General features: G+C 37.4%; 1 protein-coding gene across 1 annotated transcript in view; it reads right to left on the reverse strand.

The window, feature by feature from the left end:
• Positions 1-16,757, reverse strand: part of LOC150083595 (cytochrome P450 4V2-like) — a 36,117-nt gene extending 19,360 nt beyond the window's left edge. Inside the window, exons 1-2 of the mRNA XM_090378535.1 lie at positions 16,754-16,757; positions 706-818 (exon numbers count right to left, since the gene is read on the reverse strand). Coding sequence (XP_090234661.1) covers positions 706-818; positions 16,754-16,757 — 117 coding nt within the window. The remainder of the gene's footprint in view (positions 1-705; positions 819-16,753) is intronic.
• Between the last annotated feature and the right edge of the window lie 115 nt (positions 16,758-16,872).

The following is a 16,872-nucleotide window of genomic DNA, read 5'->3' on the forward strand; positions in this document are numbered from 1 at the left end:
TATAGAACATCAAAATCACAGCTCTGCGTAAATCTGAGATACATTCCATGCTGAGATTACAATTTCATTTTTGTCCAACAAATTCTGCAACACACCCTTAATCAAAGATTTCCATAATTTTCCATGTCACACTGAGGTTAAACTCACTAGTCTTTTTTTCGACATTTCACCTTAGGAAATACCTTTGTGGTATTTTTTGTGGGGAGATATTTGTACCTCTCTAATCTGCTGAGACTTCGCCTAATCCAGAGACGTGTGAATTGTAATAAACTGAGGTTCAGCAATCTGTCTTCAGCCTCTTTGGCTCGGTTGTGTCATAACTGCTGAATCTTTCTTAACCTGAACAATCGTTAATTCCAATAGCCTGTGTGTTTCAAACACAACATGATCATTAGTCCATAATTAAGAATTTATTGAAACTGGTGTTGAGGTGTACGTAGAATCCAAAATTGTAGACACCCCCGCATAGTTTAACAGATAAATGGATCCTTGAGAAAGGCTCACAAAATTTATATTAAAATTAGTTATTAAAATTTAAAGTTTGATGAATCCCTGAAAATCCCTTAAGGAGATGGGCGTGGTGACTCCATGATCTTCGAAAAAGTACAGATAGGATTAGAGGACATCGGTAAGACACCGCTTAAAGTTTGTTTATTTTATCTCTATGGAAATAAACTTGTAATTGAACAGCACTGGGTGACTCACCTTAGCGATTTTCCAGTTATTTACGAGGACAACTGGAATGGAGAACAGCCATAGAACTATTAACTTTTCTTTCGCCAACAAATGAGTCCATGCCATCAGTTCCTGAGTTATCACTGCAGATTATAAAAACTTATTAAAACATTATTTATTTATTAACCAAATGGTTTTTTTGCCCCTGAAAAGATAGTTGCTAAAGGGGCTAACATTCTGTTATGGATGGTAAAATCACAAACACAATGGTTGCTACAGAACATTTTAAATTTATAATTTTTAAACTGAAATATTGTGTGATTTCAGCAATTATAATTTATATAATTATTTAATTTAATAATTGCTAAAGAATTATTTTAATTTAAACTTTTATTTAACATAAAATTAATATTAATACTTTTTCTTATCCTGATAATCAGGTTTACGATCATTTCATTCGCTCATCAGACATTAAAAACGTTCTTCACAGCTGGGGGAGTTTAAAGCCATACTACACTGGTGTGCGAAACCTAAGGACCAACACTATTTCTAAAGGATACAACCACAAAACCTTTACTTAAGGTACTCTTTAGTGATGAGAGTAGATTCAGTCTCAGCAGCGATTCTGGACGTCAACTAATCTGGAGAGAGTTTGGCACACCGCAAACATCACTGAAAGGGATCGATATGGCGGTCGAGGTGTTCTCGTCTGGGGAGGCGTTATCTTGGATGGACGTACACAACTCCAGTTACTGGAAGGCGGTACTGTAACCGTTGCACTCTACTGTACTGAGGTAATCCTTCCCCATGTGCGTCTGTTCCGAAGTGCAATTGGCCCCGAGTTCGTGTTTATGGATGATAACGCCACATCCCATCGCACTGCAGTTATTGATATGCTTTGGGAAAGTGAGGACATTGATCGCATGGATTGAACTGCCCGTTCCATCGATCTAAATCCCATCGAACACATATGGGACGCTCTGTGGAGACGCCTAGCGGCATGTCCACACCCACCAGAAAGCAAGAATTATCAACATCATTGTTCTAAGTATGCACAGGCAGTGCAAAGTCTGGATCGACATTAGGGGTGGTCATATCTCCTACTGAGGACCACCTCTTCCCTTTGTTCCATCTTTGGTAGTGATGCATCTGTATCATGGCAACCAGTGCTGTATTGCTATTTTTGAATAAAGTCCCTCTGTACCGTTTTGTTTCCGTTGTTGTGTCGGTGTTGTTTCCTTCGTCATTTCTGTACCTCACGAGGTTCCTTTGGTATGCTTTTCCCATATCCAGGCCACTCCTATGAGAAGGTACAGGTGAAAAACCTGACTGGTCCTTAAATTTTGCACTCTGTATTTGTACATATTTTCCTGCATTTCATTTCTGTGTTTCTTGTGCTCTGCATACACATAGAGATCGACCCTCATGTCATTGAATACTGCTAATTTACTGGCCACATTTTCATTTTATAAGATATACGGGTAAACCGATGGAACTTGACCATCTACGCTGTAAATTCCAATAATTACTGTATTTGTACACTTGGACATTCCCCAAACACTTCATTAGGACCATAAGTTTAGAACGCATTGAACCACGTCTGGCAAGAGTCGCTGCTCCTCCATAACAGGGTATACAGTGAACAAGTTGTTCAAAAGTGATGAAGAATATGAGACTATTGACGTAACAAAAATATCTATCTTCAGTTCCTGGTAATCCTTCGTCGTTTAGCACAGTTGTAGAATCTTCGTCCTCAACCACACCGGGTGGAAAAGAGCTGAATTCGATACTGTCAATGATGCAAGGAATTTTTATGGACTTTTTACACAGATTGGCTGAGTTAGTCGGACTCAAACGAGGTAATTGTTTTTTTTCTCCTTTAAACTCGGGTTTCTTGTCCAGGAAACAACAGTAAAATCGACCATAAAACACATGAGATTTAAAGATATATTATGTACAATGCAATATGGCCTAAGTTCTGATTAAACTCCTACAACAACATGGAACTAACCAACCAGTTGCTGGTAGGTTATGAGCGAAGAATTGTGGTGATGAACATTCGTGTCCCTTTAATCCCACAGATGATCAAGATTGAATCCCGAGGATTTCCTTGACCAGAACAGATGCATGAAGCGTTCTTAAGTTTCTTAAGCTATTCTTCCACACATTAGAGTGAAAGAATAGTTTAAGAAACTTTTCATTGTGTGAAATGCAACCATTCCCATATGAGGTGGGAATGGTTGCATTGTCATCTTCAAAGAACCCCAGGGGTAGATACTCAAAATTGCTGGGTGTACCTATCCTCAATAATTTTCAGATACATTCTAGAATTCAAGAAGTTTCCAGTGGGATAAGAAGATAAATAGTTGGCTAGAAAAACGTGCCACACACAACATTGCGCCTCCTGTTATGGTGAATGGTATGTTCTTCCAACAGTTCCAACAACCTGTAATTTGAGTTCTATATGGCATGATTTCAGTACCTCGTGTGATTTCTTCCATACCTAAACTCTTCCATTGATGCTGAAAGCGTAAATCGGGAACATCGGTTGTTGTGGTAGGATTTTAAAAACATCAGAGAATTAGACCATATCTCGCCGTATATGTCTTGAAATTTCATGTGTGGTCGATTTGCTGTTTTCTGGACGAAGAACTCGAGTTTCCTGGAGCGAATAGGTCACGGATGAGCAATGCTCGTCTGTGACACTCAGGCAAGTTGTGAAAAACTCCATACAAAATTCCTCGCGACATTGATACGTTTCGAACCGACGCCATTTTCACCCAGTGTGGGAGAGCAAGGTACATTTGTGCACTGTGGTACTCATGACGCCGGGATCATCATCGACCACGTGGGTTATTCCAGACGCATCCACGTCTCCTGTCCGTTATTATAATAGGTTTATCCCACTTCGCCTAAGCAAGACGAAGGTGGCCTCCTCTACATGATTTCAGTAATATAAAAGCCGAGCTTCACTTGCCAGTGGTACACGTCATTTTCCTTTTGTTTTCTATTAAGGATATCCCGTTGTTTTCCTTAAGGAATACTTTCTAAAATCTAAAAACAACATTATTTATTACACAAGTGATAAAGAATTAATGGTGATCACTTTTTTGCGCAACATAAAATTTTATTAAAGTTTCCTTACGATGCATTTTATGATGTCTCTAAATCTTCACAACACATTAATAAAAAAAGTTATTCGTATTGATTTATTTTTAGATTCAAAAAATTTTATTCATGTTCCCCATGGCAGTAATGACTTAATTTAGTAAGGAACCTGCAACACAATATCAATACTTCAAAATAATTTTAAATATTTATCTATTTTGAAGCTCTGAATAATACAGTTAAAAAAGCCGTTCTGCCACTTTTTGCCCATCACCTTCTAGATAAGCGACCATTTTGTTTTCGCGGCTGACAGAAAAAGGGCCCCTTCTGTATACTATTAATGACATTCTTTCTATTTTTAAGGTTAATGAATTGCCCCGGTAAACTACGGCGAAGGGTCTCTCTAGTGTGGTATGCTGCCCGGCCTTCGGTTAACTGTGCTGATGCCATTCCTGAATGAATGGCCCAATTTAATGCACAATGCAATTATAAATCACTGATCACCTCAATTAAACCATCGAGATTTGTTCCCTGTGAAGAAGTATTGGTAAGTCATTGAGCATCTTTGTAAAATACCTAAATGCTTGGGAATGAAAATATATCCAGCCAATCGAGCAGCGCTGATCTTCATATACGGGCCCTCGTGGTTAGCATTGTTGGTAGGATCGCCTTCCTTCCCACAATCCGGTGGAAAAGACCTGAGTTCGATCGATAACAGGAAGATTTTTTTGGGCCTTCTTCACAAAGTGGCTGATAGCCGGTTTCAGGTAGCGTGGAATTTTTTCTCCCGAAAACCCGGATTTTTTCTCCTCATCATGAGGAGAAAAAGGTAGGGCTTGGTCTTGGAGGTAGGTCTTGGAGCTGTAACCACTTGAAGCCCCCAGGACCGAGAATGTAGATCACTGTATTTGGTTCCCATTCTGTTGACAAAATGCTGCACGTGTTCTACAGTGTGTAGTATGTACAATCAATAACAGAAATTCAATATTTTTTGCACCTTTATAAGATTATAATATCACAATCTCAAAATATGGAACATTGAGAGTTATAGAGGTTGCCAGATTTCAGAGGTTCTACAAGTATTTATATTTATTCACATAATTCAATATAAGTGCCACTACTAGTCAACGTTCTGTTAGTGGATGATAGGTGATAATCAATTAAAGTATTGGTAGGAATGGAACCTCTCAACTATCTGGGACAAATTTTTTTCTAAGTTGCTGAGTGGATTTTTTCGAGGGTTAGCCAGGTTCAAAGGAAGTATCATTGGTGTGATCGTGATAAATATTTAACTCAAATAAAAATCACTGAATCTCAGTATGAAGTCAGGAACCACAGGTGTATCCAAGTATCCGAATTTCCTGACTACACTGCCTAAGTTTGATGAGGCCGGTTTTGCTGACTGGGTGATTCATTTCCAATCAGTAGTTCCTAACATTATTATTCAAAAATTTTCAGAGTATAAAGCGCAAAGTGCTCTTTGGGATAAGACAACTATCTTCATTTACAAAAAAAGAGAATGAATTAATTAAAGTGGCAACGTGAGGTCAAGGGATTCATAACAATAACAACATACGCCAACGTGCTCATACTTACACACATGAGGACTGAGTTTCCCTCTGTTTCTGTAACTTCTGTACACAAGATCCATGTTTCCTATAATGATACGCGGACGAGGACCTGGTAGATCAGAAAGCAAATGGTTGCGTCGATATCGACTGAGGCAAAGCCGTGTCACTACATATAATAGAAGGAGGGACACCGAGACAGTTAACGTTTCAAGAACAACCCACACCAGTTCGATGTGCTCGACGTTGCTTTCCATTGAATGCCTTGAAACACTGCGCTGCTCTTCAAAAGAAAACAACTTTAAATGGACGATGTATTTTATACATAGAATAAAATTTTATATGCTAAAGAAAATTTCCTTATGAAAGATACATGAACGTCAATATTCTTAGAAGAGCCTACGACATATCTTGGTGATTACAGAGGAGCCTTTGTAGGAATTTTATAACCAGTTGGATACCAGATGCACGCGCTCGAAATAATAATAAAATCTTTATTGAATTGCAATAATACGCCCCTTCACCGTTAATAGATGGGGGTTTTACCTCGTGAACTGAAATAAGGCTTAGAGGGTTCCCATCGAGATGTTCAATAAAATCTTCACAAAAGCTTCTGCTGTAATTTGGAAAAAAATATTACATAAATTTCAGAGATGAATTAGAAGAAAGAATAAAATAATATAAAATTATACGAAATTTAGAAAAAAGGTGTCAACAGATGACCCTTTCGAATTAGACTTCCGATGATATCACACTGGCATTACTTTCTGTCATAAAATGTTACGCTCGTTTATAATGACATCTTTTCTGTACTTTTTGTTACGTATAAATTAATGGAGATCGGCATCCGGGTTCTGGACAGTCCGAGGCATGGCGATAGGAATGGAGCGGTCAGCTAGGTGGAACCGATTACAGATCTTGCGGATAGAGGGAACGGCTCTGAGAGTTTGATGTGGGCCCATCTAATGACAAGTATCCTATATATTCGGGTTGATCTAGCCTATAATCTGTTTTGTACTGCTAGTTAGTCTTCTTTCTTCAACTTTTGATTTCATAGTTGTGTAATTGAGGGATTCTGTAATGGTGGTAGCGTTGATGTCATTTGTGAGGTTATGTGTGCGAGGCGAGCAAGTTACCTGACCATCCAATATTCGTCGGATTGAATGCTGCAAAGCGTGGATACGGAAGCTGAAACCCAGATCTCTGATGCAAACAGGGATGAACCGTCCTAAAAACGTATTTGAAGGAAGAATCTCGAACATGAAGTAAATGTTGCTTTTCTGTCCATCTCAATCTACACATTTTGATATGATTGGCTTCAAGATATCTGTGAAACTGCATCTTTGGTTCAAATATAACTCTAAATCTGTGCGGTGGCAGCTCCTCGAGATTAAGGAACCGTTTAGTATCACTGGAAGGTGTGGTTGGCTTGGCTTCGTTAAGAAGGTCATCATTGCGGATTTTGATGGATTTATTTGCATATCTAAGTTTAATAGATATTGAGAGAGATGGAGGAGTCTTAAATTGATTCCTTCAGTGATTTGTTTGTGGTTATCTGTTAGGTGGACTTCCGTTGATATTTTTCTGTGATCTGCACAAACACAGTATATGTCTGATCTGGTGGCGACGAATAAGATGAGGATGGCTGTGAGGAGTAAGCCGGGAAGTATACAACCTTGTGAGGCGTCAATGGTTATTTGCGAGTGAATGTGACTTTAAGAGGAAGGATTCTGTTGGACAGAATAAAAGGAGTAATTTTCCTTTGATTAGATATATCTCTCACAGAGTTGGAAGAAGCTAGAGATGCTGGCAGTCAAAAGCTGCCTGAACACTCAGATAGATAAATGCGGGCTCGGAATTTTCTTGGAACTCATATAACACTGAGTTTCTTATAGTTATTCGTCGTTCAGTGCATAATGTCCCTGATGAGGGCTGTGTGGTATCATTTGTCTGGTTAAGATTGGGAGTAAAACATTCTCAGTGAGTTTGAGTAGTGTTAAGGCTTTGACAATCTGCCAAAAATAGTTTATGTCATTTGGTACATTGACTCTTGCAACTGGCGTGACTCAGTATACACTCCACTGAGTGGGAAAGTAGTTTTCTTTTGAAATTCCATTATATATGTTAACACCCATGATTAAAGGGCTCAGTTATTTCAGAAACTAGGGCATTTTATCTTCTCCAGAAATTTCTAGAAAAGAATTGGTAAAGGATTGATGGCATTTATAAGGTTATACACAGGCCACAGAGAAATATCCTACTCATCTTAACCTTACAGCCTGCTTTGAGCATGTCACCAGATTCAAAGCAAAGAATAATTCACATTTGGAGAATGGTGCGGACATACTTCTCCTGATAAACATTCATATCTGGAGATAATGGCTCATAAATATCATAAATGCCAGCAGATCTCCATTAATTTATACGTAACAAAAAGTACAGAAAAGATGTCATTATAAGCGAGAGTAACATTTTATGACAGAAAGTAATGCCAGTGTGATATCATCGGAAGTCTAATTCGAAAGGGTCATCTGCTGACACCTTTTTTCTAAATTTCGTATAATTTTATATTATTTTATTCTTTCTTCTAATTTATCTCTGAAATTTATGTAATATTTTTTTCCAAATTACAGCAGACGCTTTTGTGAAGATTTTATTGAACATCTCGATGGGAACCCTCTAAGCCTTATTTCAGTTTACGAGGCAAAACCCTCATCTATTAACGGTGAAGGGGCGTACTATTGCAATTCAATAAAGATTTTATTATTATTTCGAGCGCGTGCATCTGGTATCCAACTGGTTATAAAATTCCTACAAAGGCTCCTCTGTAATCACCAAGATATGTCGTAGGCTCTTCTAAGAATATTGACGTTCATGTATCTTTCATAAGGAAATTTTCTTTAGCATATAAAATTTTATTCTATGTATAAAATACATCGTCCATTTAAAGTTGTTTTCTTTTGAAGAGCAGCGCAGTGTTTCAAGGCATTCAATGGAAAGCAACGTCGAGCACATCGAACTGGTGTGGGTTGTTCTTGAAACGTTAACTGTCTCGGTGTCCCTCCTTCTATTATATGTAGTGACACGGCTTTGCCTCAGTCGATATCGACGCAACCATTTGCTTTCTGATCTACCAGGTCCTCGTCCGCGTATCATTATAGGAAACATGGATCTTGTGTACAGAAGTTACAGAAACAGAGGGAAACTCAGTCCTCATGTGTGTAAGTATGAGCACGTTGGCGTATGTTGTTATTGTTATGAATCCCTTGACCTCACGTTGCCACTTTAATTAATTCATTCTCTTTTTTTGTAAATGAAGATAGTTGTCTTATCCCAAAGAGCACTTTGCGCTTTATACTCTGAAAATTTTTGAATAATAATGTTAGGAACTACTGACCGGAAGGTCAGTAGTTCCTAACATTACTGGGTGAATCACCCAGTCAGCAAAACCGGCCTCATCTAACTTAGGCAGTGTAGTCAGGAAATTCGGATACTTGGATACACCTGTGGTTCCTGATCGCATACTGAGATTCAGTGATTTTTATTTTAGTTAAATATTTATCACGATCACACCAATGATACTTCCTTTGAACCTGGCTAAACCTTGAAAAAATCCACTCAGCATCTTAGAAAAAAATTTGTCCCCGATAGTTGAGTGGTTCCATTCCTACCAATACTTTAATTGATTATCACCTATCATCCACTAACAGAACGTTGACTAGTAGTGGCACTTATATTGATTTAAATGAATAAATATAAATACTTGTAGAACCTCTGAAATCTGGCAACCTCTATAACTCTCAATGTTCCATATTTTGAGATTGTGATATTATAATCTTATAAAGGTGCAAAAAATATTGAATTTCTGTTATTGATTGTACATACTACACACTGTAGAACACGTGCAGCATTTTGTCAACAGAATGGGAACCAAATACAGGGATCTACATTCTCGGTCCTGGGGGGTTCAAGTGGTTACAGCTCCAAGACCTACCTCCAAGACCAAGCCCTACCTTTTTCTCCTCATGATGAGGAGAAAAAGTCCCGGGTTTTCGGGAGAAAAGATTCCACGCTACCTAAAACCGGCTATCAGCCACTTTGTGAAGAAGGCCCAAAAAATCTTCCTGTTATCGATCGAACTCAGGTCTTTTCCACCGGATTGTGAGAAGGAAGGCGATCCTACCAACAATGCTAACCACGAGGGCCCGTATATGAAGATAAGCCCTGCTGAATTGGCTGAATATATTTTCATTCCCAAGCATTTAGGTATTTTACAAAGATGCTCAATGACTTACCAATACTTCTTCACAGGGAACAAATCTCGATGGTTTAATTGAGGTGATCAGTGATTTATAATTGCATTGTGCATTAAATTGGGCCATTCATTCAGGAATGGCATCAGCACAGTTAACCGAAGGCCGGGCAGCATACCACACTAGAGAGACCCTTCGCCGTAGTTTACCGGGGCAATTCATTAACCTTAAAAATAGAAAGAATGCCATTAATAGTATACAGAAGGGGCCCTTTTTCTGTCAGCCGCGAAAATAAAATGGTGGCTTATCTAGAAGGTGATGGGCAAAGAGTGGCAGAACGGCTTTTTTAACTGTATTATTCAGAGCTTCAAAATAGATAAATATTTAAAATTATTTTGAAGTATTGATATTGTGTTTCAGTTTCCTTGCTAAATTAAGTCATTACTGCCATGGGGAACATGAATAAATATTTTTGAATCTAAAAATAAATCAATACGAATAACTTTTTTTATTAATGTGTTGTGAAGATTTAGAGACATCATAAAATGCATCGTAAGGAAACTAATAAAATTTTATGTTGCGCACAAAAGTGATCACCATTAATTCTTTATCACTTGTGTAATAAATAATGTTGTTTTTAGATTTTAGAAAGTATTCCTTAAGGAAAACAACGGGATTTCCTTAATAGAAAACAAAAGGGAAATGACGTGTACCACTGGCAAGTGAAGCTCGGCTTTTATATTACTGAAATCATGTAGAGGAGTGTCTCCAGATTAGCTGACGTCCAGAATCTCTGCTAAGACTGAATCTACTCTCATCACTAAAGAGCACCTTAAGTAAAGATTTTGTGGTTTTAACCTTTAGAAATAGTGTTGGTTCTTAGGTTTTGCACACCAGTGTAGAATGGCTTTAAACTCCCCCAGCTGTGAAGAACGTTTTTAATGTCTGATGAGCGAATGAAATGATTGTAAACCTGATTATTAGGATAAGAAAAAGTATTAATATTAATTTTATGTTAAATAAAAGTTTAAATTAAAATAATTCTTTAGTAATTTCTAAATTAAATAATTATATAAATTATAATTGCTGAAATCGCACAATATTTCAGTTTAAAAATTATAAATTTTAAATGTTCTGTAGCAACCATTGTGTTTGTGATTTTACCATCCATAACAGAATGTTAGCCCCTTTAGCAACTACCTTTTCAGAGGCAAAAACACCATTTGGTTAATAAATAAATAATGTTTTAATAAGTTTTTATAATTTGCAGTGTTAACTCAAGAACTGATGGCATGGACTCATTTGTTGGCGAAAGAAAAGTTAATAGTGCTATGGCTGTTCTCCATTCCAGTTGTCCTCGTAAATAACTGGAAAATCGCTAAGGTGAGTCACCCAGTGCTGTTCAATTACAAGTTTATTTCCTTAGGGATAAAATAAACAAACTTTAAGCGCAGTCTTACTGATGACCTCTAATCCTATCTGTACTTTTTCGAAGATCATGGAGTCACCACGCCCATCTCCTTAAGGGATTTTCAGGGATTCATCAAACTTTAAATTTTAATAACTAATTTTAATATAAATTTTGTGCGCCTTTCTCAAGGATCCAATTATCTGTCAAACTCTGCGGGGGTGTCTACAATTTTCTATTCTACGTACACCTCAACTCCAGTTTCAATAAATCCTTAATTATGGACTAATGATCATGTTGTGTTTGATACACACAGGCTATTGGAATTAACGATTGTTCAGGATAAGAAAGATTCAGCAGTTATGACACAACCGAGCCAAAGAGACTAAAGCAGCAGAAGCACAGATTGCTGAACCTCAGTGTATTACTAATTCATACGTCTCTGGATTAGACAGACGAAGTCTCAGCAGATTACAGAGGTGCAAATGCCTCCCCTTACGCCATTTCACCTTAGGAAATACAAAGGTATTTCCTAAGGTGAAATGGCGAAAAAACGTATAGTAAGTTTAACCTCAGTGTGAGGTTAAACTTCTGGAAATCTATGATTAAGGGTGTGTTTTTGTTGGACAAAAATGGAATTGTAATCTCAGCATGGGTTCGCTATTGGGAGATCGTGCTTCATCTCACTTTAGGATCCAGAATTCCAGACCCTAGAGTATCTTCAGACTGGACATAGGAGCAGCCGACCAAACTTCAATACCATAACTGATGATAGAACTAAAGTAGTAGAGGAGAAATTTTCTGTTTCCTTGTTGTGCGCTCTACAAAGATCAAGTTTCATACCCCAGAAAGCCCGTAATGCTCTTGAATGCAGTTGCTGAATTTGTGCCTTATACGTTAGGTTTTCGTCCATTACCACTCCTAAGAATTTACGGAATGGACGCGACGAGAATATGCCCCGCAATGTGGGACTGCAGATAGGCTGCTGGATTGAGGTCTACTTGTGTTCTAGGTGAGAAGATGACATTTTGGATTTTTTTAGGGTTTACGTTAAGCCCAAAATAGGTAGCGTATTCACAGAAAGAGGAGAGATATTTGTTCAGGATGACAGAATTCGATAATTCCTCTGCCTGGTCTGGTGAGATGTTAGCCGGGCTTGAGAGGTAACATACAATGTCGTCGGCGTAGGCCATAAACGCAGGTATCTCATTCATTAGCGGAATAAATATCGCAGAAAAATGCAATGCTGACAACAATCCACCTTGGGGTATACCGACTTCCACCTGTTTTGTGATGCAGTTATTCCCTTGCTGGAAGGTAAGGCACGTCTTGGTTAGCAGATTCCTGAGGAGCTTCGAGACATTACCCGTGAAACCGTAGTAGTTCTCCAGGAGGCACATAAGTGGCTTAACTTGCACTGAGTCAAACGCGGCTTTCAGATCCAGAAAAACAGCATGAATAACATAGTCTTGCTCCCAGGCTTGAATGGTTTTCAAATTCAGGCCTGTTTGCATGTTATTGGTGATTGAAGGTCACTGGGAAAGGATCTGATTGGCAACCACTCTAAACATGCACTTTTCCAGGCATTTGGGAAAAGGGGAAGAGATTGAAATAGGCCTATAATCAGCAGTTGAGGCCGGATTTGTACCTTTGGAACTGGGATGACTCTACAATTTAGCCAAGCGTTTGGGACGACTCCCTGTTGTAAAATTCTGTTAAACAAATTCGTCAAATGATCTCTGATGAAGTAGGAGGCAACTTTTAGGCAAAAGGTGGGAATAGAGTCACTTCCCATTGTTTTCTTATTGGACAGGACGTTGATGGCCTTGATTAGCTCCTCTTCGCAAATCATCACGTTAGTGAGATTATGTCGTAGTGGGCACTGATCCAGGGGAAGTCCACAGCTGCACTGTCTGTTTTGACGAACCGGTTACATGATCGCTACATTTGGCCAGGTCTAACGATTCTGGTGACCTGACGTGATTGGCCGACATGATCGCTGGCCACACGATATTTTCTTCTCCATAAACGAGTTAATAGTCTACTTCTTGGATTTCTGGAACTGCATCTGGCTATTGAGTACGCTGAGTATGATCTTTCTGTGGGTGATCTATCAATTATCTGTTCTTTAGTGTTTATGCAGTAAGTTTGAAAGGCGAATGAATCTACCTGAAAGACACGCATGGACTTTTTTTTTAACAAAATTGTTATTTGATACTCATTGTCTAATGAGAAAGAAAGAAATTTTGATGTGTTTCAAATGTGGATAGAATTTCAAATGACAAGAAACTTTATAGTCTTTTCGAAGATAAAATTGCCGATAAAATGTCCGTTTTTTGTTCCTGTTACAGATTCTTCTAGCAAATAAATCGCATATCACGAAGTCAAGAGGGTATAGGTTTCTCAAGCCTATACCCTGCATGAAGGATTATTGCTCAGGTAAGAATTTAGGCTAAGTTAATTAATTAAAAGTGCGAAAATTGTGTCGGTTTGCATCAGCTTTATGTGCCACATTCATAGGAACCAACGAGTAGTATGCTTAATGGGAAATGCAGCACGAGGTCTGCCAAAAATTAATGAGACTGATTTTATAAAAAAAAAAAAAATGTAAAATTGTTACAATTAAAGTTTCTCTCCTCAAAATAGGTTTCCGTCGGTATGTTGTCATCATCTCCAGCGGTCCTTCCATCCCTTGAAAGAGTTCTGGAAAGTGTTCTCCTGTGAGTTGCCGGGATAAAAAACCATGCATCGCTCGCTTGACACCGACTAACTCAACTATATTGTGAAAAAGGCCAATACAAATTCCTCACGTTTTCGACAGGATTAGAATTCAGAGACTTTTCTACTCGATGTGAAGAGGATGACGATTTTACTGACTGTGCTAACTGGGAGTTTCTAAAACTTTCCCAACGTTTAAATACTCGTGGCCTGGTATGATTTTAATGAAATAAGTAAAATATAATATGAGGATATTCTGTATACTTTCGAGTCTAACGCGGCCGAGAGCACATCTTATTAGAGGCTTCTCTTTGTATAGAATGCACGTAGCCCTTGATACGTTTGTTAGAAGGAAGTGATGGTCAGCAAGTCAATCGCAAAATGAGGTGGTAAGAGCCGTAAGAATGTCAAAAATGGTAACTTAAAAGTTGTGGAAAGAACATCGAGAGTGAAGAGAGGGAGGTACCTCAAAGAACAGTTTGAAGTTGGCTAAGAATTACAGTATTCCAGGATGCTATAGCCCTTGTATCGTTTACTGCCGGAACTGCCATTGAAATGATTAAATAAATAGTTATCTAAGGGTCACCTATAAATTAAGGAGGAAAAATAAAATACATCAAGATGGACACTATAAAGAAAGACTTGGGATGTTTGTTACATGCGGACTCGAGAGAATGCAGATATGGTAGAATTCCAGGGTTGACCTGTACTTCTTTTTTTGTTGTTTGATGAAATTATAATTCTTTAATTTTTCGGTAGATTTAAGTAGACTTGTCTGCTTGTTTAATAACCTATTACATCAATTTTCCACATCATAATAGTATGACCACAGACTGGTTGTTTGATTCAAAAAGCTAAACAACCTAATGCAAAGATTAAGTTCTGATATAATAACATTTTATGTATATAATATATGATTAATATAATATTATGATGCAATTTCGGTTATTACTGGATGGAATGGCTAAAGCGTGTTCTTACAGTTCTGGCGAAAAGTGGAAGAGCAGGAGGAAGTTGCTGACTTCGGAATTCCACTTCAGTATACTGAAAGAATTTGTGCACATGTTTAACGAGCAGTCTTCGATCCTTGTGGAAAAATTAAAATGCGCAGATCATGAAGAGTGGATTGATGTCGTTCCCTCTGTAACCTCATTCACCCTGGATGTCATTTGTGGTAAGTCTCGATATTCTGAACATTAATCGCATGAATTCAATGAATCTGTTGGGTTCAAAATAGCTCTATAATTGGTCAATAAGAATTTAGTTCATTGGTAGTAATTTGGAGACAATGCACAAAACATTTCGACGTTTATAAAGAAAGAATCGAACTCATATATTTCTTGAAAAGATATATTTTTTATTTAGGCCTACAGTGTAAAAATAATTTCAAAAATAGTATTTTTTCATTCTTTATTTTAAAGAACAAAATAAATACGAATTTAATATGTGCATCATGATTATTTAGAATATCACAATCCCTTAAAACTCTTGATATTTCCATAAAATGCCTTTGATATTTGAAAAAACCCTAAAGTTTTATTTTTTAACTATAACTGTTATCTCCAAGACCAAGATCCTCCAAGACCAAAATCCAAGATATAGACATAATACTGTAAACCTCTGAACTGGTTCCCTGTTATCAGACTAGGCGAGTTCAGAGGTATACACTTATAGAGATATACGCTTATATAATACTGCAAAAAGCAGTTAATAAGCACTTCCCAAAAGCCTCATGTGATTTCAACCATCGGTCAATCTTTGCAAAATGATTTTATTATTTTCAAACATATTTTAATGAAGTACGCTCTGTTAGAAGGGTCCTGTTGTTATAAAGTAAGCCTCCAGGCAACCAAGCTATGAAGTCTTTGTATGTTATATCTGTAAGTTGTGAATACCACGTGTGGTTCTTGTTTTCGGGATGAAAATCCAACTTTGCTGAAGGGAAATCGACTACCACTATTAAGAATGGGCCAAATAACCAACTGTTTTTGGCAAATATTTGTCAAAGTCCATTCCATCTTCCGACATCTGGAACTGCTCAAATTAAAATGAAGAAATGTCACGGAGGACTTATGCTCTAATCAGAGAAACAGATTGTGGCAGCAGCAGGATCATCTAATGATAAAAAAAAATGATGTTCAACTTTCTTGTGCTATTAATCTGATCATGAGTCCTTAAGTTACATTAAGAAGAAATATAAAATAGTATGAAATCTTCTACGCATTAACGTGTGGATAGATTCTGCTCATGGCCAATTTGATATTTGATTGATATCGTTCCCACTGCAAACTCATTTGCTCTGGATGTGGCCAGAACCAGTAGAGTTCTGTGTTTACTAAAAGCAGGCTAACTAATAAATGAATGTCGTTAACCGAATGATAGCGCTTGAAACTATTGTTTGAAACTTCATAAAGAATTCAGAAAGCCATATTCTTAAGTTTTATTTAACCACATCTAGGCTTCTAACCCTTGATGTGGTTAAATAAAACTTAATCTCATTTTTTTAACGATAAGGGACTGAGAACTCTAAAAATAAGTTAGGAGTATATTATGAAGCAGAATTCATCTTTTGACCCCTAATTTTATGGTTCACTCTGCAGAGACTGCCATAGGGATTAAGGTCGATGCCCAATCTGGAAATAATCAAGAATATCTCAAAGCTCTTCGTCGGTAAGTTCACCATCGCTGATTTATTATTGGAAAATCGTAAGTCATTTTTGATTTATTATTTTGTTTTTTTTGTATAAAAATAATGTGGGGAAACCCCCTCAAAGCATTATGTGATAAAGATGCAAAATTTTATATTATATACATGTTAAAGTTGTACATACGGGGTACAATCATAATGTCAAGTAAAGAAAAAATAATAAATAAAAACTTAAGAACGACGCAGTGCCCTTTCCCGTATTCTTCTGTGCATGCGTGAACATAAATATGTGGAGCTGGACTTCCTCATTTGAAGAATTTGACTGAGATATTAAATAAAGGATTCTAATATTTTCGCCTGTGAGTCTATAACATACCCATACTATAGTATTTTACAGTATTTAGAACACTGTTAATCCATAAATCATTGCTCATGCAAGCATTAAATTATAATGATCTTTATTGATTCCTAAGATGAATCTTCAAAGTCTGTTGA

This window comes from Mastigoproctus giganteus, chromosome 7 (genome assembly GCF_048544385.1).
Source record: "Mastigoproctus giganteus isolate SK-2022 chromosome 7, ASM4854438v1, whole genome shotgun sequence".
NCBI classification, from domain to species: Eukaryota; Metazoa; Arthropoda; class Arachnida; order Uropygi; family Thelyphonidae; genus Mastigoproctus; species Mastigoproctus giganteus.